The 21287-nt window shown below is 41.9% G+C and overlaps 1 protein-coding gene across 5 annotated transcripts in view; it reads left to right on the top strand.

Moving 5' to 3' along the window:
* Positions 1–20352, top strand: part of MITF (microphthalmia-associated transcription factor) — a 197655-nt gene extending 177303 nt beyond the window's left edge. For 4 of the 5 annotated variants that reach the window (XM_015415296.1, XM_015415297.1, XM_015415299.1 and 1 more), the window contains exons 3-10: positions 1440–1667; positions 4527–4613; positions 6428–6523; positions 10188–10305; positions 14247–14321; positions 15347–15422; positions 16498–16645; positions 19488–20352. In XM_015415296.1, coding sequence (XP_015270782.1) covers positions 1440–1667; positions 4527–4613; positions 6428–6523; positions 10188–10305; positions 14247–14321; positions 15347–15422; positions 16498–16645; positions 19488–19892 — 1233 coding nt within the window. In that variant the 3' untranslated portion in view covers positions 19893–20352. The remainder of the gene's footprint in view (positions 1–1439; positions 1668–4526; positions 4614–6427; positions 6524–10187; positions 10306–14246; positions 14322–15346; positions 15423–16497; positions 16646–19487) is intronic. The other variant, XM_015415298.1, reaches the window with a different exon arrangement.
* The last annotated feature ends 935 nt before the right edge of the window (positions 20353–21287 follow it).

The raw sequence follows: 21287 nt of genomic DNA on the forward strand, positions 1-21287 counted from the left end.
CCTTTTATGTTTATGAAGAAAAAGCATGACGTCAAAGCCATGGAAAAAAATTAATACCCAAATTTTCAGGCTAAACTTGCATAGCTTCCAAAAAAAGCGCCTTCTGTTAGTTTCTCTACATGCATAACTAATTAGTTTAGCTTATTAGAAACCAGGGCCGTTATACCCAAGTTTCTTGTGCCATTTTGAGGATAGCTTGTTTATGGTGCTTCTATGCATGAGCCTTTGAACTGAAATAGCAGAAAATAAACAGCTGCCAAAGTGATTCTCTGGCGTTACTTGGAATATATAAATGCCATGCTGGAAATGCTTGAATATAATCATTACCAGGTGAGTTCTCTTGCCCTCACTTGCCACATATTACAGTATTTCTATTTATTTATTTTTTTATTGTTCTTCGTATTGTACGGCTATGATACTGTGCGTTGTTACAAATCCCGTAAACCCATAGACTTTAGCAGGGTTATGTCTGTATAACTACGTGTGGTTTTGCTATGATATCGTCTCTCTGCCTTAGTAGTACCTATAAAAAAGTGCAGTTTTGTTATTAAAAGAATGAGGAGCCTGTTGTAAGGCATCTGTAACTGTGGAGTTGCCATCTTGGACTTAGGACATCAGTTACGAATTGAGCACAGTGGTTTTAATGTTGAATGTTTATTATGTTTTTATATGTTTTTATTCTGGCATGGCTATGTCCTGCCCTTGTTAGCCGCCCTGAGCCCACCTGGGGAGGGCGGGATATAAATATGAAAACATAAATAAATAAATAAAATAAATGCTTCACTTTGTTATATGGATAAAGGCCAATTGGATGAATTAAACTGAGCCCGTTTCAGAGATGAACCTGTAGCGGCTAAACACCAATATATTCTTAAATGCTGGATGTGATGATTTAAATTTTAGGCTTTCTTAAATTAAATTTTAGGCTTTCTTAAATTGCATTTTAGGCTTTCTTAAATTGCATTTTTGGTTTTAGATCATAACAAGATCAGTTAATAATTTTAAATATTTCTTGCACTCTTAATCCCTGTCATTTGCCACATCATTGTTTAAGCACAAGAGACAGTACAGAGACGGAAAGTCCTATCAGTTTGGCTGATTTCATCAAATGTTCAACGTTTTTTTATGGCGAAAGTGTTTCTTTGCATAGCTTTTGACTATGAATTTTCATAACATGCTCATTTTTTATCATTTGTAGCATTCAGTATATAATAAACACTGCTGCTTTAAAAAAAAAAAACATGTTACCTTTTCTCTGAACTTCCAAATGACAAACTTGACAAATTGCATTCATCTGTATGTTGTGTGAGACACAGTGACATCAACTTTTTAAAAAATCAATTCGAGAATAAATTGTAAAAACTATACTGAAATATGGGCCCAAAGAAGTGTGGAATGCAGAAAAACTAAGAGCCTCCTGCTATTTTATGTATTTGCAGGTGCAGACTCACCTAGAAAACCCTACCAAGTACCACATTCAACAAGCCCAACGCCAACAAGTCAAGCAGTACCTCTCCACCACATTGGCCAACAAGCACGCCAACCAGGCTCTGAGTTTACCATGCCCAAACCAGCCAGGTGATCATGTTATGCCACCGGGCACAGGAAGCAGTGCACCGAATAGCCCAATGGCGATGCTTACTCTTAACTCCAACTGTGAAAAAGAGGTAAGACTGAAGGGATGTTCTGTGTTGTATGTGTTTTTATTATAGCATCCTGTCATTGTCCAAATGTGCAAATAGTTCTCCAATCAGTTTCGTTAATGGCATTGGCTCCTGCATTTACTAAGTTACTGTATAGCTTGGGGGGACGGAGGTGTTGCATGAATGAATGGCTGAAGCCATCCATTTTAATATTAGATGTTTGCACTGTTGTTTTTTAATCTGTACACTCTTATTTATTTATTTGGACTCAGGGCGGGTTCCAACAATATAAATACAATATACAATACAATTAAAACTACTTAAAACAACAATATAAAACAGCACAAAATCCTCAACCAAAATCTCGGTGGAAGAGCTGTCTACTTTATGGTGTTCTATTAGTATATGCAGTGGGGGAGTATACAACTGACCGTTTAGAGTACAAGACCCTTCTTGTTTCTTTGCTGTGACTACCCAGGCTAATATTATTATGACTCAGTGTGGAGTTGTGTGGCATTGGTTTTCTCATCACACTATGGCATTTTGCAGCTGCTATATTGAGAAGCATAAATAACATGGACTCTAAAGAATAGTCCTGCTGGACCAGACCGTAGATCTGTGATCTCGTTGGGCAATGCCATCATCTTCTTTCCAGCAGTGGCCAGACATATGTCTAAGCGAAGCCCATAAGGAGGGCATGAAGGCAACAAGCCTTCCCTTGTTGGCCTGTAACAAACACTATTCAGAGATATACTGCCTCTGAACATGGAGGTTTTAGTTAGTTCTTATGGCTGATAGAGCCTCTGTTAGACTTATCCTCCATGGATTTGTCTAATTCTCTTTCAAAACCATATAAGCCTGTGGCTGTCACCACTTCTTGTGTTAGCAAATCCATCAGATAATTAAGCATGGTGTGAAGAAGTGCTTTTGTTGGCTTTGATGTACTGTCAGTCAGCTTCATTGGATAATCCTGAGTTTTAAAGTTGTGGAAAAAAGAATATAATCTCCCCCCCCCCAACCATGAGTAATCTTATAAACCCATTACATCCTTCCTGTCTTAGTTGTCCCTTTTTTAAGAATCACCAAATGCTTCACCATTTCTTAATACGAAAAGCTTTTCTGTCTGTTGGCCATACTGGTTGCCTCTTCCAGTGCTTTTTTCTTGTTCTGTCTATCCTTTCTGAGACGGGGAGACCAGAACTGTAGATAGTATTCCAGGTGTGGTTACATAGCTGATATTACATTACTAGACAGTTTATTCTTAATCCATTTCCAAATAACCCCCCCATGTGGGATTTGGCTCTTTTATGACCTCTATCCACAAAAACCTCAAGATCTCCTTCCCGGAAAGTCACAGCCAGTTCAGCTCTCCTGAGCATATAGTTGAAACTCTTATCTTTTGTTATGCATATTTTCTCTTGTTCCAGTAAGAATGGTTACATTTAAATGGTTTGCTTTCTGTTTAATGTTTTAAAAGCAAGATACGTTGAAAGTGATATAGTACTGCAGTCACATTTGTGCACAGAAGCTCAGTATGATAGTTTGCTGTATTGTTTTGTTTGCAATCTGGGACACAGGTGGCTCAATGCCTGTGGAAGCCAGTTGGGTCCTAGGTGCCTATTGCATTTGGTATTGCTGTGTAGTTATGCCATCACCTACTAATAGATATCTGCACATTCATAGCATTGGCGATTCTTGACTCCAGACCTGAAGTGGTTAAAAAAAAGTGGTATTCTATTTTTACAGAAAATTGAAGACTGCCACGCATGCTTAAACTACAGCTTAGTGTGTAATCCCATTTCCACACCCATTGGTTTTAATTAAAAAATACACATTTTAAATAGTCTGTTGCTCCTGTCTATTATGCTGACTGTCTGTACTAAAGACTGCTCAGTTACTTAATTATGTCCTTGTGGATTATCCCGAATTTTCGGTTACATTGTGATACTGAGCAACAGTTAGTTGATGAGGGTTTTTTTTGGTTATTATTAAAGCAATATATACCCTTGGTATGTTTGAACATAAGAAAGCAGCAAGCACAATAAGAAGAAACGGAGCAAAGCGGATTTAAGATGAGCACAGAGCATGAAATCAACATTAATGATTTTGGTAGTAACATGTAAAGACTATGCAAATCAGTCAATTTATGACCAGTTAGCACTGTGTTGCATTTGGCTTAGAAAACTGTTGCTGTATAGAAGATAGGTCAATCATGAACCCACTGCTTGAAAAACAGATATTGCCAAACTTGAAACATTCTTTGAGCTGGTTCTCAGTCAAGTGTGTTATACTCAAGAACATATGCCTTTAAAAAAATGCCACGCTGAGTACGAAACTCATGTGTGCATATTTATTTATTATTGTGCAGAACAGTTTGAAACTCATATGAATACTGATCAAGACCAAACAGAGTCCCTGTTCACATGAATTATAAAGGAGAGCAGCACAAAAAAAATTGCGTCCTTCATATGCAATGGGTGTGTGCGTGTGTATTCCTCCTTGCCCAATCAGAGTATGCATTGCCTGTTTCAAAAATGAAGAGAAAATAATCCCTTTATCTCCCACAAAAGTTGGTAAAATGTGCTTAGTTTGATGCAAATTCTGGAAGAGATCAGGATTTTATTTTGCTACGTCCAGCAATGAATTCTGTAGGTATCATCCGTGACCAGTAAAATGGCTTCCGCGGCAACTTTTTGTGTTTAATTACATATTTAATTAATCGATTGATTATGTGTTTAATTATCTTCCTTAGTTGGAAAGTCAAAGTTTTGCCAGCTCTGTCATTAATCAGTGTGTGCATGACAATGGTTCATTCTAAGTGTGATTCCTTAACCACTTCTCTTGCTTTCTTCATTTCTCCTTTTTTAATTTTTGTTTTTACAGGGTTTCTATAAATTTGAAGAGCAAAGCAATAGGGCAGAGACGGAATGTCAGGCACTGAATACACATTCTCGAGCATCGTGCATGCAGGTACTGTCTCTCACAAAAGTAAAAGTTCCTGATTTTAATCTTAGCAAGAGACAGTACAGTATCTTATTTGTGAGCACATATATTGTGCTTATTTCTGGAATATTCTGAAGGCTGTTTCACACATTAGATTTTTAGATGTACACCTGAAAACCTCCTCCGTTCATGGATCTTCCAGAGTATGAGTTTTAGTTTTAGGATTTAATAGTGCATCCTAGGCAGCCTTACACATGTGTAAGGCCATATGGTAATGATTGCACTGTCAAAATATACAGAACTGAATGTTAACTGACTATAGACTTAAAATCTGGCATCTTTCCAACAGAAGAGCAGGAGAAATAGGTGTGGAAACAGTTGGGTGAAAAGAGAAGCAATGGGGTAAAAAAACTTAAACACTGGAATATTCTAGAAGGGTTTAAAAGTACAAATCCTGAAGATTTGCTAGCAGTTCCATATGTACATTGGTTATTTGGAAGTGGAGACATCTCTTCCATTGCATGACTGCAATGTGCACTGAATATATAGGTGCTCCACATGCACACTGGAGCTCTCATATGCAGGTAACGCTTCTGAATTTAGGTGATGCACTGGGGATAACAGTTTTTCATGTGCTTATAAAGTCACTGCCATTCACCAACCTGAAGTGCCAGATCTCAAAAAATGTAAAGCTGCATTTTCCTCTGATCAAATTCCATCTGTTGGAAAGTGTCTCTTCCCCCTGTCTTCAGTAAAAAAAATATTTTTAAAAAAATATTTAATATTTAACAGCAAAGAGAGCCTTTGGGGTTCCAGTGAGGGCATATCTGCATTCCAGTCTTAACTATCATGCCATTCTCCCCCAAATCGTGGAAACTTGTTTTGAGCAGGTTTTGATCATTCTTGGTTAGCAATCTTCATCCTATTCATAGACCCGCTGATCGGTTCCTTGGTTGGCAGCTAAATTGGTTTGAAATCAGTTTAAACCTTTAGTGGGAACATGCTATAAGAGTGTATCTGCTTGGGGCATTTGTGGTGAGAATACACATTGTTTCAGCACACCAATCCCTGGGAATTGCAGTGCCTGATTCCAGAGCCCTGCTTATCTGCTCTTCAAATGTGAAGAACTGTGATTCTGACACAGGCATCTGCACCCCAGCAGATTCTTCCAATTCTCTGTTGGGGTTCCTCCTATGCTTCTGTTTTATTAGTAAAGAACTGAGTGTGTGGGAAGACTTATACGTGAGCACACATAGCTCTGAGGGCTTGGGAGTGGATATTGGTGTGGCAGAGATAAAGACATGGGGTGTACTCATTCCTAGCACAGAGGGGCTCTCCATCACATCACAGTACAGAACATTACACATGGTCTTGAAGCAGAACTCGAGGTCATAGTTGCCATACTGAATTATGTAGTACTCAGTGCCTCTAAGCTACAAGGGGAATGGCTGAAGGTCTGGGCATATTGTCTTTTCTACATGTGTGTTGATTTGTAATTTTTTTCCCCATGCATTATATTTGAGGTTATCCAACCGTGTGTACCAGGATCGTTTGGTACCTGCAGTCTTCCTGAGTCACCATTTTATCTGAATAGTGCACTAAGTGTATCTTCAGTTCCAAAAGTGCTATTCAAATTAAAAGAAGCCCCATACTTATTTTTAGCTCTGAATACACATGGTGCCATATTCAGACCAAATGGTGACTGCTCGTATCAAGGTTGTCACAAGTAATGCATACACCTGGTACACACAGTTGGATTACCCCCAAATGGAACTCCTGGAAAGGACTAATAACGCAGTTAAATCTAACTTATTTCATCCATGCTTTACCTGTTTTTACAGATGGATGATGTAATTGATGACATAATCAGTTTGGAATCCAGTTACAATGAAGAAATCTTTGGTTTAATGGATCCTGCTCTACAAATGGCAAATACGGTACATAGATTTACACTGAGGGGTTTGGGGGTTTTTTTATGGGGAGGTTGTTTGTTTTCCTGTTGACTAAGTATCTGATTTTCAGAATACCCTATCCCCAGCACAAGCATTTATTAAAAATTAGAGTCTAGCATGTTTTACTGGTTGAGTCTCTAACATAAATATTACCTCTTCATCAATATCTGTTTCACCCAACGTAAGAGAAACAAATGATTGTATGTAATGGTTGCATGTTTCTGGTCTAACAGAGGGCGATTTCTCACTAGAGCTGCCTCGCAGCACAGCGCCGTTTGCCCCAACACAAACATGTCAATTTCACACCCGAGGCTGCGGGGCTGCCTTTGACTCGGGGCTTCGCCCGATTTCCTCCGCAGTTTCATGATCCTCAAAAACCAGGATCACGAAACTGCGGAGGAAATCGGGCAAAGCCCCAAGTCAAAATGCAGCCCCGGAGCTTCGGATGTGAAATTGACATGTTTGTGTCGAGGCAAACGGTGCTGTGCTGCGAGGCAGCTCTAGTGAGAAATCGCCCAGAATGTGATTTTCTCCTTGCCATTGGTCTCTGTGTACTCAGAGGGCCAGTTTCTCTCTCTCTCCTTCTGGGCTCACAACCTTCTGAGAGTCTATGCTCTTGGCCCTTCTGACAGCCTATATACTTTTCTTGACCCGTTATACGGAGCATAGCTTGGATTTGGGAGATACAGAGGAATATATGTTAAATATGCTTGGGCTGCTGATAGGGTTGCAAAGTTCCCTCAGAGTTCCCAGCTGGGGACTTTGGGGAGTGTTACTGGAGGTGGTGGGGAGTCCCTAACATGATGATGTCACACAGAAGTGACATCATCATGTTGGGGAGCAGTGCTGCTGGGGAGAGGTGGCAGGGAGGCCGCGTGCACCTGCATTCCAAGCCCCGAATTTGGGGCTTAGAGTGCAGGCACACGGCCCCTGCCTCTCTCCAGCAGGCTGGGTGGTTGCTCCTGGGTTTGGGGCTTTCCCCTGCCCACCAGCTGGCTGGTGGGCAGGAAGAAGCCCCTCCAAATCAGGCAACCCCTACCAAACTGAGGTGTCTGGCAACCCTAGCTGCTGAACAGAATGTATTCCTCAGTGACTTCAGGAGTAAAAGTGGTTGAGTACCTGTTACAACTGCTGGGCAATACCATGTTTCCTCCACTTTCCCATCTCTGAAAGATGCAAGCCTAGTATCCTTGCCTAGCATTCCTGTGGGGAGAGAAATTCCTCTTTTTCATTTTTTTAGATATAGTAATTGATTTTTTAAAATTCTCTTTCTCTCTCTCTTTTTTAAAAAAATTATCTTTGATTTCTGTTTGTAGTTTTCCATCACATCACACTGTGGTGCTCTGTAAGCCCCTTTGTATCTTCAGCCCTTGCAGGCTTTGTGATGTCACGCACCACAAGGTACTCTAGCAGGAGAATAGGAATGTTTGGGAAGACATTGCCCACCTCTGAACATATACAGAGTGAAATTCTGAAATTTTGCAGAACCTCCCTTCCTGCTCCTCCTTTCTTCAATTTTTTTTCCTTTCGATTCAAAACAGACTCTAGATTCCTAAAGAGGAAAGGACATGGATTGTGGGATTTAAGGGAGAAATTGGGTAAAAAGGAATTAAGACATTTCTCTTAATGACTTTATCCTTGCCATGATGTCCTATTGAGGAGACTGGCCACCACCCATGCATGATCAGTAGAGAAAATAGGACTATACTGCAGAGTAGTGCTAAGACTCAGTAAGTTTATCCACTTGGGATAAGCATCCAAAAGTCATACTGTGATCTCCTTTAAAAATAAAATTCAAATGTAGTTTCTTGCTGTATTGACATCAGTTAAATGAAACTTGCTTTAGAAGAGCAATGCCTGCCTCTCTATAAAAGACTTTTTTCATGCTCATTCTTAAAATGTGCAGCAAAGAGATCTCAAGCTTCTAACAAAGGTATATTTTAAAAATCCAGCAGGGGAAGTAATTGGCCTGCAGCCTATTAATAGTTCTTCAGAGCAAACAACGATTCTGTTGTTCTGTTGCAAAGGTTTAGGCCCTGTTCCCTACAGTGGTAGCTGTGCTCAGTTGATATTTAAGTATTTTCAGAGAATGGTGAAAGGCTGTTTCCATGAGAAGCATAAATTGTGATGCTGTAAATTTCTGCAGTGGGCCTTTTCCTCCTTAGGAAGGGTCACAAGTGAAATGTGTTTGATCTAGATTGGCTACAGAATGGCAATATACATTGCTAAAAAACAATTCATGCTTTCTGAGTCTTAGAGTGTGTAAGAAGCACTACCACTTTTTAAAGAAATTAACAGATGACTACTCCAATTTCCATAACAAAGTGTGCCATGTTGTTATTGTTCAATATCTTAAGCAGTATGTTTTTAACAAGACAAATCCCCACTCTGATCATTTTGCTTACGATATTTTCAAAGATTACTAAAACAGGCTAATTTATCCTTTTCCAAAAATCCATTTCAACAATGGCGATGGCAATAGTAGTAGTAGTAGTAGTAGTAGTAGTAGTAGTAGTAGTAGTAGTAGCAGCAGCACCAGCAGCTTTGTCCTAGGCTCCATATCCCTGAATTAATCCAACTGTAACAGTTGTGTATTAATTTAAGACCGAATAAAGAAAGCAAACTTTTGAATCACACCAAACTCTTCTTCACACTAGGGCCCCGTTCATACGAGGCCAGTTGGGCCGGGAGCGGGACGGAACGGGGGCGGAGCAAACCGGCACGATCCCACCTCAACATCTGGGGAGCGTGCCGGATCCGTCCCGGTTCCGTCCCTACCGGCGATACCGCGCAGGAAAACAGAACCACCTACCGAGGTGGTGGAATCCGTTGGAGCGCCGCAAGCCGGGCCGTGGGATCGGCCGGCTTGTATTTGCGCTGGTGCTTCCCGGCCCCCTGCCGTACTGCGCATGCTCCAGCATGCGCAGTTCGGCAGCCTCCCCCTCCCAGCCAACTCTTCCTCCCCGGCATCTGATCGTGCCGGGGAGTGACGCGCCGCGGCTCCGGGGATCTGTGGGATCCCGCTGCGGCGTTCCAACTTTGGTGCGGCTCACATTTGCCGCAGATCAGCCCTCCGTTTCCCTGCTGTGTGGCAGGGACCTAGGTAGACTAAAGTTTTAAAAGATACAGCTATAAAAGGGGCTGAGATGGATTCATGGGGGAGAGGCTCATCAATGGCTACTAGTCAACAAGGTTACTCAAGTGAACCTCTTCATGCTTAGGCAGTAGACCTCTGAACACCAGAGCTGGAAGACCTGGTCTTCATAGGACATCCTTTGCTCCAGATGGGGCTTTTCCACCATAGTCCAGCATACTCCTTTCTCCCCTTTGATTTTGCTGTCTCTCGCTAAACAAACAACTTAATGTCGAAGTCTAAGGAACTCAAAAACGTACTACTTTATGATACTGTATTTGTTCCTAATGAAGAAAGTATTGTGCTTCTAAATTTTTGTTTGTGTGTGTTACACAACTTCTAACACAACTGCCTATAATTTGTATCTATGAATAATGTGCATTCTTTTACATAGAACTGCATTTGCAATTGTGAAATGATATAAACATGATGGTGATTGGTGCTTTGGCTTCCTGTATCAAGGAATTCTGGTTGGAATGCAGGAAATAATCCATTTCCTCTTTCATCCTTTCACAGCTACCTGTCTCTGGTAATCTGGTAGACCTCTATGGCAATCAAGGCATGCCTCCTCCAGGACTCAACATCAGCAATTCTTGTCCTGCTAACCTTCCTAATATAAAAAGGGAACTTACAGGTAAGAGCAGTGTTTTAAAGGATACTATTTTTAGGAGCTAGGCCGTGCTTGAAAACAGCCATCCACATTCTCCCCCCCCCCATTGCATATTCACCCTGGTATTTGTACTTAAGTATGCCTTAGACAATTGCGGTATGTGCTGGTAGAATGCTGCATGAAGTGTTCACTCTGCGTTTGTATATGTGTACATTATGGTTGCCAACTCTGGCTTGGTAAATTCCTGGAGATTTGGGGGGGGGTAGTGTTTATGTAGGGTGAAGTTTCGGTAGGGGAGGGAGCTCAGCAGGGATAGAATTCCATAAGGTTCATTCTCTGAAGTTGCCAGGGCCCACAGGGGAACTGATATTTGAAGTCCAGAGATCAGTTGTAATTCCAGGAGATCTCCAGGCACCTCCTGAGTTGGCAAGCATAGTGCAGAGTCAGGCTACAGTAATTGTTGGAAATGACAACATCTGGTGTACAAAGAAGAGGTCCATTAGTGGCTATTAGCCACAAGGTATAGACAAGAACTCTCAGTCTGGGGCAAGTGATGGTCTGTATTCTTGGTGCTTGGAGAGGGGGGGCAACAGTGGGAGGGCTTCTAGTGTCCTGGCCCCACTAGTGGACCTCCTGATGGTACACGGTATTTTTGGTCACTGTGTGACAGAGTGTTGGACAGGATGGGCCATTGATCCAACATTGGCTTCTCTTATGTTCTTATGTTCTTAAGAGGAGAAGAAGTAATTCTGCACTAGATTAGGCAGAGAAGTATATAAATTCTATATAATTGCAGATGGGTATTCATTTTAGTCTGTATCAGGAAAATAAAACAGGAATCCAGCGGTACCTTAAAAATGAACAAAATGTATTCCAGCATAAGTTTTTATGAGTCAGAGATTATTTCATCTGATGCATTGAGCTGTTTTACGGCTACTGTGATCTTCACCACGAATGAGTTCCCCAGGTGAATTTACCATAATCAAAGGTAACAAATCTGATGAGTAGATCTAGGGATTAGTTCATTCGTGTGGCAAACAGTCTGTCTTCTAGCAAATTTGCCACTGTCAAGCAGCACTTGCTGCTAAAGACAAGTGAACTGCTCCCTCCACTGCATAGGTGCGAATAAAACAAGGAATGGATCTCAAAAACTAAGAGAATGGTTCAAACACTAACCAAAAGTGAAATGAGCCAAGCATCATTAAATAAAATAGGGCTTAATTCTGAGTAGGGCTCCAGGGTCTGGAACGACGGTCCCTGAGACCAGACTGAATGCTTTTCCATGGCTGTTTTGACCTCCCAGACCACCCCATACCTGGTTTACTCAGATGCAAGTCTCCTTTTAGTCAAGGGGCTTATTCCCATGAAAAACGATTGCATCTTCATTCTACTTGCAGGGAATTTGAAGCTTATTAACCTCATGCACACAATGTGGCTTGTTCTTGACATCTGGTCCTAAAATTTTAGCAGAAGATCACTGTGGTATCAGACTAGGTCTGGGAAGCCGTAGGTTCAAACCCATGATGAGCCATGAGCCTTGCTTACCTGACTATGGAAGAATCATTTTCTTTCTGCTTAACCTACTTAACAGAGTTGCTGTGAGGATAAAACAGAGGAGCAGAGAACTACACAAGCTGCTCTGAGCTCTTTGGAAGAAGGGTGGGATAAAAACATGTTAGATAAACTGGTGTCCAAAGTATAAACAGAATGCCAGGCAACTGATCTCAGCCATCTCCTGCCGTGATTCCTGCTAGTCTGAAGGTGTAAAAGTTTACCAAAATATACTAAGGCACAGGGCTTTACCCAAACCGGGCAAACAAAAATCACCCAATAGGAGAAAGAGGGGGAAAGTTCTCTTTCCTGTTTCCACAAGAATAAAACAAAACTCTAAACAAAAGACTTCAGGTAGAACTGCCACCAGGTCCCTTATTATGCAGTTGCCACCAGCCCAGGAGAAAGGGAACCCAAAACTCCTGTCTTATTCGGGAACAGCAAAACAAATCTGCAGACGGGAGCTGCAGCTCAAAAGTCAAAAGGAGACAAAAAAGCTTCCTGGGTGAGAGTGGTCAAAGGTCTAGGCAAACAGGATTTAGGCTTTGAGACTTGGTAACACAAAGAACACAAAGAATTATCAAAGTAAAATATTTTCTAGTTTATTTAGGTGCAGGAAAACACAAGGCAAGACAGTAGAGGTAAAAAATAACAAACTCTTAGCTTATCCAGCCTAACTGAAACATAAGGCACTAATAAAATGTTACCTTTCCCCAAAGACAAAGTTGCAGTTGATCAGCATACGTAGTAGTTGCTTCTTAGCCCATCCAGGCATAAGTAAACTGGAACTCCATAGTTTGGGGTACTGAACTACTGGACCATACTAGGCTCAGTAGTCACAGCCCCAGTGCGGATTGCCACTGGTACTATTGACAAAGGATGTCCATAGCACCCGGCAACCAGAACCATAGCAGGAGTGGCATGGATTCTTATAGGAAACTGGCCTCTCCTTGGATTTGGCCTTACCCAATGGTGGGTCCAAAAAGTGATGTCAACCTTCCTAGGTTACCATGTAACTGGTACCCCATAATATCCCATGCTAATCCATAATATTACGGTAGGAAGGAGGGAATTGAAAGTTATCTGCAGCATAACTCTCAACCCGCCTACATGGAGGTGTTACAGGGTTAATTGGCTGGAATGTGCCTAATGGTCAGCATCCCAGTCTCCTTATCAGCCACAGCTGGGAGCAATTTCTCCAAGGTTACTAAGTGTTCTCAGTGTTATCTCTGTTTCTGGGGAGAAGATTCACTCCTTTGTCACTCTGGAAGTTTTTACTACAGGCCCAATACCAGGCCTGAACCAAGGGTTAGACAAACACTAGCCATTAAGAAAAGCATTTTCTTTACAGAAGGTCCCAGCAATGGTGTCTCAGATTGCCCCTAATAAACTGTCACTTCTTCTAAAAGATACTTCCCATTGTATTTTGTTTCAGAGAGTAGCCATGTTGGTTTGCAGTAAAACAACTAGATTCAAGTCCAGTGAGCATCTTATCTGATGGAGGTTGCTTTGACTCTTGAAACCTCATACCCCTCAAAATCTTGTTGGTCTCTAAGGTGCTACTGGACGGGAATCTAGCCATTTTATTTTGGAATTTGCAGTGTCCATTGCTTGGGGAAGGTCACCTCTAGAAGTGCCTTGAAACTTGTAAGCTTTCCCAAATAGTATGGAAACGACCAGGGTATCAGATGACCTGTTTTAAACCCTTATATTGTTGAGTGAAGTCAGGCTGGAATTCTTTCTGACATGCTGGTCATACGTGTAGTCCTTATTTTGCATTTGGGAGTGGTATGGTATTAAGAGCATGTTTTTCTGAATGTTTAAATTGATTGCTAAAGAAAACTATTCTGGGTAACAGGGACAATGCTAGCATCTTAAGTTAAGTGTCTGTAGCTTCTTGAAAGTTTAGGGTTCAAATCTGATGATAACTTAGCCTGGAATACAATTTACATCCTAGCCTGAAGCACAGGGTTCCTAGGTCCCCCCCTCCTGGCCACTGGTGGGAGGGTGGGGGGTTAGGGTTGTTAGCTCCAGGCTGGGAATCTCCTGGGATTTTGGAGGTGGAGCCTGGGGAGGACAGGGACCTCATTGTGGTACAATGTCATAGAGTCCACTCTCCGAAGCATTCAATTTCTCCGGGAAACTGATCTCTGTAGTTTGGAGATGGTCCACAATTCTAGGGAATCCTCAGGTCCCACCTGGAGGCTGGTATCCCTGTCCTCCCCACCACCACCCACACACACACCCTGCAAGCTTCTCCACAGCAAATATCTGCAGATACTTAGGAGATACTTTTCATCAAGTGTGCATGTTGAAAAACCATGAACCAGAGATTGTGAAATGTTTTTAGTTTGCTGATATTGATTGCCTTTCTTACACTTCCTTAATTCTAACTACTTCATTAACATGCTCAGCATGTGTATTTCCCACAGAGTCTGAGGCAAGAGCATTGGCCAAAGAGAGGCAAAAGAAAGATAACCACAATTTGAGTAAGTCTCGTGTTTCTACTTCTGATTATATTTAACTGAGACTTGACAGGAGCGAGAGGTTTGACACGGTAGATGCAATTTTACCTCACAATCCTCCTTGAAATCAGGAAACGTGCACCAGAAAGAATAGCAGTAGTCTCCTGTTTCTGTTCAGCAGTGCTTGAGTAGGTGAAGAGTCATTGGTTTGTATTCTAAGTAAGTTTTGATCAACAAAGGCTTAGGGGGATTTTCAAATGCAGGTCTCAAAAACTGGGCACTACGCTGCCCTTTTAAACAAACAAACAAAAAAGCAGGATAGTTTTTGAAGGATCGCTGGGTAACCCATTCATTCCCTTAGATCATACTCTTCTTTTTTATTTATGTCTAATGTTACTTGACTGAAATTCTGTTCCTTTCTTATTGTAGGACTCTGAAAGGTTGGTGGGATTAGCTTCATACAAAATAAACCTAGGCCACATTCAATACATGTCATGAAAATTAGGGCATTTCTCCCACTCACAGAAATATCTGCCAAAGCAGAATCTGGTACAGCTATTTTTTTAATAACCTGCATTTAACAATGTGGATCCTTAAATGGGGACTGTGGGTTAGCAAATGTAGGGTACCTTGGCAAAATACAGCTAGATCTTGTCTATTAATTTATCTATAAGGTCTAAAGGATATCTTTTCGTACCCTTCCTATTTTTGGAGGGAAAGGTGAGGATTATCTAATTGACAGGCAAAACTTGCTACTGTCTTCCGGGGGAGTGCTGCTTGCAAGTGGATGGTGTGGGTCCACTTTTTGATTATTCTCGTGTCATAAAGAAATGTTGCAATTTAAAGAGGCACAATAGAAACAAGGTTCCCCCTCCAGCCCCTTGTTTGTGTTCCTTCTATGGCTCTGTCAAATGTTGCATGTTTTGTGGACAAGCAAACATGCATCAGCTATGAAAATCTTTAAATAGTCACAGCAGGACTTCTGTGTTTGCAAGAACTGTGTGTTGTTTATGTTTCCTGATTGCTAATTTGTATTGATTTCTTAAAAGTTGAACGAAGAAGGCGATTCAATATTAATGATCGTATAAAAGAACTGGGCACTTTGATACCCAAATCGAATGACCCGTAAGTACTGTCACATCAAATAATAAATTTGTGGGTAAATTTCTTTGTGAAATGAGTTAATATTCCTCCTAGTGAGCTTAAGCTTTGGGATATTCTTGTAGCGTAAGATGTAGGATAGAATTAAGTCGATTACATTGCTAGGACTTCAGCTCTACTTCTTCCCCCATGGTAAAATATTTGTTCCCATTGTACAACATAGTGAATGAATTCTACTGGAGGTCTTGAGAGGTGGCATATAAGTTTTCTGAATAAATGAGTAAATAGTCTTGGATCCCACAGAGACTCTTTTGCAAAGGGAAGGGGTGCGATTGTTGATGTTTCCTTCAATTCTGTACCTGCGGTTCCCCTAGGGTTGCTAGGTTCCCTCATTGCTCTGGCAGGGGGATTTGTAGACTGTTCTGGAGGTGGTTGGGGATGCCCCAAGCCCTGCCCCTAAGAGCGGCCACCTGAACCTGTAGGAAGTATAATAGGAAGAACTAGTTGCGTAAGTGCATTGTTTAACCCAATTGAAATTTTATAAGTTATAAATTATATGTTATACAAAAAAAAAAAGTAAATGTTAATGGAAAAAAATGTTACCTGTTATATAATAAGTGTTAAATGATGTGATGGTTTGTAAAAAATCAAATAAAAAGAGTTATAAAAAAAAAAAGATTTGAGTATAATGCTAAAGCTGGGCAGGTTTATACAGCAAACTAGAATATTTAAGGGAGATCCCAAGCTCCCTTTTTTAAAATCAGTGAGCAGATAGCTTCAGAGGTTAGTGAGGGTTACCGAGGCTTAATTTCTTGAAAAGGGCAGAGGAAACTGAGCGTTGCTAAGCAGAACTCAAGGATTTGGTTGTTTTCTGTATTTAGGCATGGTGCCACAGATAGTAAGAGTCTGAGTTTCTTCTGTAAGATACCAGGAAATAAGTTAACCAGCTGCTCCCCCTAGTGTAATGAAGCTATTCTGTTTTTATTTTATCTGGAACCAAACAAAAAAAAGTATTTAAATTTAGTTACTGTATCATAAATAGCTTTCCCTCCCCCAGTACTTTTTAAAATAAACTGAATGGTCTATATTGGTCTTGCAGGGACATGCGCTGGAATAAGGGAACTATTTTAAAGGCCTCTGTGGACTATATCCGTAAGCTCCAAAGAGAACAGCAGCGCACAAAAGAACTAGAAAACAGACAAAAGAAACTGGAACATGCCAACAGGCACCTTTTGCTCAGAATACAGGTTTGTTGATTGAAGTGTGTATATAGTGGAGCTGCATATGTGGTGTTTTCTATAGAAAAGTAAATCTGTCTAGAAAACAGTTGGGTGGCCATGATAATTCTGTAGCCCTCTTGACCAAATGCTTTGACATATGTAGAAATTAGTGCAGCCCTTGTCTGATTGGATGACAGAGATGGATACACAGGGGAGACATTTGTAGTGATAGTGAGATTTGGAATCAACTTTGATTTGGAATCGGATCATTGAGAACCACAGGAAAATACTCAGGAAGTAAATCTCTTTTCCTGTCCCTCAAGAGTTTTAAATTGACTTGAATCAGGAAAAGGTTCTGCAGGTACATCAACTATATTTTAATCTTAAATCAATTTGTAGTTTTACAGAGTAATCCTGTGCCACGCCTGCACTGCAGTGCCAGCTGCTGCATAACTACAGTGGCACTAGTCTATTCCCTATGAAAAGTTATGCAGCAGCCAGCAAAATTGGTGGTTTTGCAGTGTTTTCTGAGCGTAACTGGGGTAGTATCCATAGCAACTGCACCGCTGCAGTCAGTGGAGGCAGTGGCAGTATGATGGACAGGGCCACCAGAACCAATCAGGGGCCATGTGGCAAGGGGGTGGAGTACAGCATCCATCTCGGGTAAGGGGCAGAGAGGGGCAAGCCAAAGGATGTCCACTCGTTGTCAGCAGCACATTCATCCAACCCCCTTAAAGGGACCAAGTCCTGTCAGCAGACACAGGCACCTGATAGTGCGGAGGGGGTTTGAGCTGTCTGCCCATAGGCATCCGCAGCTGCCTCAATGCCCACGCAGAGCACAGGGTCCCCAAGGGGCAGAAGGGGGTGGGGGGTTGTTGTTTCCACCCTATGTGTTTTCTCACCAGAGGGCATGCTTCCCAGCAGCCCAGCCACATTGCCAGCCATGGCAAATGGGCATGAGTGCCGTGCTGGGCTCAGCCATGGATGTGTTGTCCTGAAAGGTTCCGCAATTGCAGCCTTGGGGGAGGGCTTCACCATGAAACCCCCCCTTGAGGCACTTGATGGTACCATCCAAATTACACTCACCTGTCCTGTGTTGAAGTGCTCATGGATTGCTTGGCGATCCATCCACAGCAGCATCTTCACCTGCTGCTCAAGCCTCTGATTCTGCAAGGAAATGTGTCAAAGGTTCACCATGTATAGTGGAGCAGCTGCCAGACACCCCCCCCCCCAAACCACACCCTATCCTCTGCCAAGGGTGGAAAACAGGCAAATGACAGAGCATCCTGACCCACAGCATTTGATCTCCTGGGAAACTTTCCTGGGATCTTTTCCCATGGCATGTCAGGGACCATGGTACTGTGCGGCTGTGGCTTATGCCACCCCTGCATGAACTCATGCCCTTGCTTACCTGTCAGTGCGTGGTTGCCCCTTTGGGTCGAGCCTCCAAAGGCTCTGAAATGGGAGAGGTCAGCCACAGGGTATGGACTTTGCTCTCCTCTCTGGGTGTTCGTGCTAAGTGTTCTCCCTGAAGTGCTAAGTGCCTTCTCTGTGCTTTCCTCACCACCAAAGTGCCTTGCTGCCTGCTCTAAGTCCACACAGCAGGGAGTTCTGAGACAGAGTCCCGTGCTGTGTGCCCAAACTGAGTTGTAAGATGTCCTGGCTGAGGTTTTTGTGTGGGTGGGGCGCAATTGGGTGCTGGGGAGCGGGCTTGGCCACCCTAGGGAGGGAGGTAATTGACCGAGCCTGTAGTTGGTATCCTGAGCTCCTCCAAGCCTAACTGGTGAGGCCGCAGTGGGTGTGGGTGTGGGTGTGTGACTTGAGTTTTCAGTTCAGTTGGTGCCTATGGGCTATGCCATGTTTTCTGTTGGTGTAACTTTCTACCTCCAGCAGGGGGTGTTCCCAGGTTGAAAGGGCTCAGGGAGCCAACTAACTCTGGCCATGCCTCCAAAACCATGCCAGCACACCTTGGTTCTACCAACAGGTGGCCACTACAGGCCTCCGCTGGTGCCCAAGAGCAGCAGAGCAGAGCTGGGGGCCTGCACCATCCTAGCTGGCTAGTATGCTGACGTATCTTGGACATATGCTGATGCAAAAGTCATTTAGCTTCCTGAGCACCCCCCCCCCCACGATTGCGCTGTCAGTCTCATCTAAGACCAGGAACAAAAAGTAAAGCTGAAACAGAGCTATCTCGCAAAGGTCTAAACTGGTGCACAAAGTAGGAGCGCTCCAGAATCCTGAGGGGGCAAAGGTGCTGTGCAGTCCTGGAGCTTGTCAGACTTAGTTCTAGGATACTGCAAGGTTTGTTACTGTCTTTGCTTCTTCCCACTGTTATTTTCTTGACATCTCCTGCTTATATTAAGTAGCAAAAAATTCCTTTCCAAGTCTCTGTTAAATGCATCTTAATCCTTGAGAATATTTGCTTTAGTTCTGTCTGAGCTCTGCTTTACGTACAGGATTTCAGTAGAGCACATTTTGCATTCCATGCTACACAAAAACCTTCAAGGAAATAATGTCCATTTCATGGAGTCTGAATGTCAAAGGGACTGGCCTGTTTGTCCAGTGCAGGGGGTGGAAGGGCATTGCTGACATGCGATGGGCATACATCACATTAGAGGATGAGCCAGGAGTAGGAACCTGAGACAGTATGGCTGATGTTGCTGGGTCCACTGATGGTGTTACTGGAATCTATATGAGAGCCAAGCTGGCATCTTGACTTGCTGCAGGCTGTAGACCCAGAGTCCATGTTACCACTAAGTAGTTTGTCTTCGCAACCCGCTATCACGTCGTTATTGAATTTATTGAATTTCCAGAATGGCCACTTCTTTTTTTTTATGCATTTTTCATTCCATGTATGTCTTCACAATAGGAACTTGAGATGCAGGCGCGAGCACATGGACTTTCCATCGTCCCGTCTACAGGCCTTTGCTCACCGGAGATGGTGAACAGGATTATCAAGCAAGAGCCTGTCCTTGACAACTGCAGCCAAGAGATTTTACAGCGTCATCCAGACCTGTCTTGCACAACCACTCTTGACCTTACTGATGGCACTATCAGTTTCCACGATAGCCTGGCCAATGCAACTGAGTCTGCTGCTGGCACTTACACGGTCCCTACAAAAGTAGGATCCAAACTGGAAGACATCTTGATGGACGATACCCTCTCTCCCGTCGGAGTCACTGACCCACTTCTCTCATCAGTATCTCCTGGAGCTTCAAAAGCAAGTAGCCGAAGGAGCAGTATGAGCATGGAGGACACTGACCATGTTTGTTAGTGGATATAATTAGGAAAGCCTTGGGTGAATTCCATTGCTTGATTGGTAGATTAAGTCCTTTGATCTGTTTTCTTAATAACTTCCTTTCAGTATAAATTTCAGATAGCCCAGTGTATGTGACTTTTGTAATGTTTGAGAGAGACTTGTATATTATTCTATTTTAAAGTACCAATGCTTCCAAAATAGTGTACTGCATCTGTGAACCAGACTCACCAAGCACTCCAAACGAGTCATGTCTACTTGAAAGCAATAGTGAGATACAGACACAAAGCCACAAGTCCGTGGTCCGCTAACGGTGACCCTCCAGCACGTCCGTAATGACTTGGAAATGAAATGTAGAAGAATGTAAAGAAACCAAAAAAAAAAAAAGGAAAGAGTTAGCTTTGCAAACTATTTTTGTTTTTATTTAATAGTGCCTCTGTTTCAATATACAGTACCTGCTAACCCAATTCAATCTATCCCAAAGCATTAAATAGAATATGTATCTATATAGATATATACAGATACATATATATGTATATCTTCACTCGTATAAGTAATTAACTCATGATGTCCTTAATTAAGCTGAAAATGAAGGAGAAACCCAGAAAAAAAATTATAATGAAATTTAAGTACACAAGAGGGAAGTGCTCTCCAGTGTGACAGCTTTGTTCTAAACCATGGCCTCAATTTTTTAAAAAAAACAGGTCACTTAATTATGACAAGAAATCTTATATTTATGTGTTACCAATTCAAGACTCTTAACAAAAATGCAGTATTCTCCATATACTGAACATAAACAATTGTGTTTTTTTAATTTTTTTTAAATTGCATTGTACAGTTATCTGATTTGCATGAATTTTCCAGTTATTTTATTTTTCATTAAGAATACATTTGTATTTTATTTGTAAGAAGACACTGTACTTTTTGACATTTTAAACCCCACTTGTGGGTGGGTGGGGTTTTTTTTTTTGGGGGGGTGCATTAATTTGTACACACTTCAGAGTAAGGTTTTGTGTAGGTTCTTGTCTTTTCAAGAGTGGCATTGTGATGATTTTGTATATTACTGCCTCACGCAGAGGAAATGTTTTGACACAGGCAGATCTTTAAAGCAATAGTACAAAGTTAGTCTAGTTAACAAGTAAAGCTTTGTATAAAACTCAGCAAGGGGGGGAAAGGAGTCCCTGAATTGTACGTATTTATTTTTAGCAGTACAGGACAAATAGTAATATGCTTGGGAAAATGGTTACTATCTCCTCCTTATGGCTCCTTTAAGACTGTTTTCAGCATCAAAGTCGAAAAATATTGACTGTATTTGCAGGTAACTGTTACTTGATCCCAGCATTGTTAAGGTTTTAACTTGCAACAAGTGTTGTCGTAAGAGCATGTTGTGTACATTATCTTCTCCAGCATAGT

The sequence above is a fragment of the Gekko japonicus genome, unplaced genomic scaffold, assembly GCF_001447785.1.
Source record: "Gekko japonicus isolate JY-2015 unplaced genomic scaffold, Gekko_japonicus_V1.1 scaffold514, whole genome shotgun sequence".
NCBI lineage: Eukaryota > Metazoa > Chordata > Lepidosauria > Squamata > Gekkonidae > Gekko > Gekko japonicus.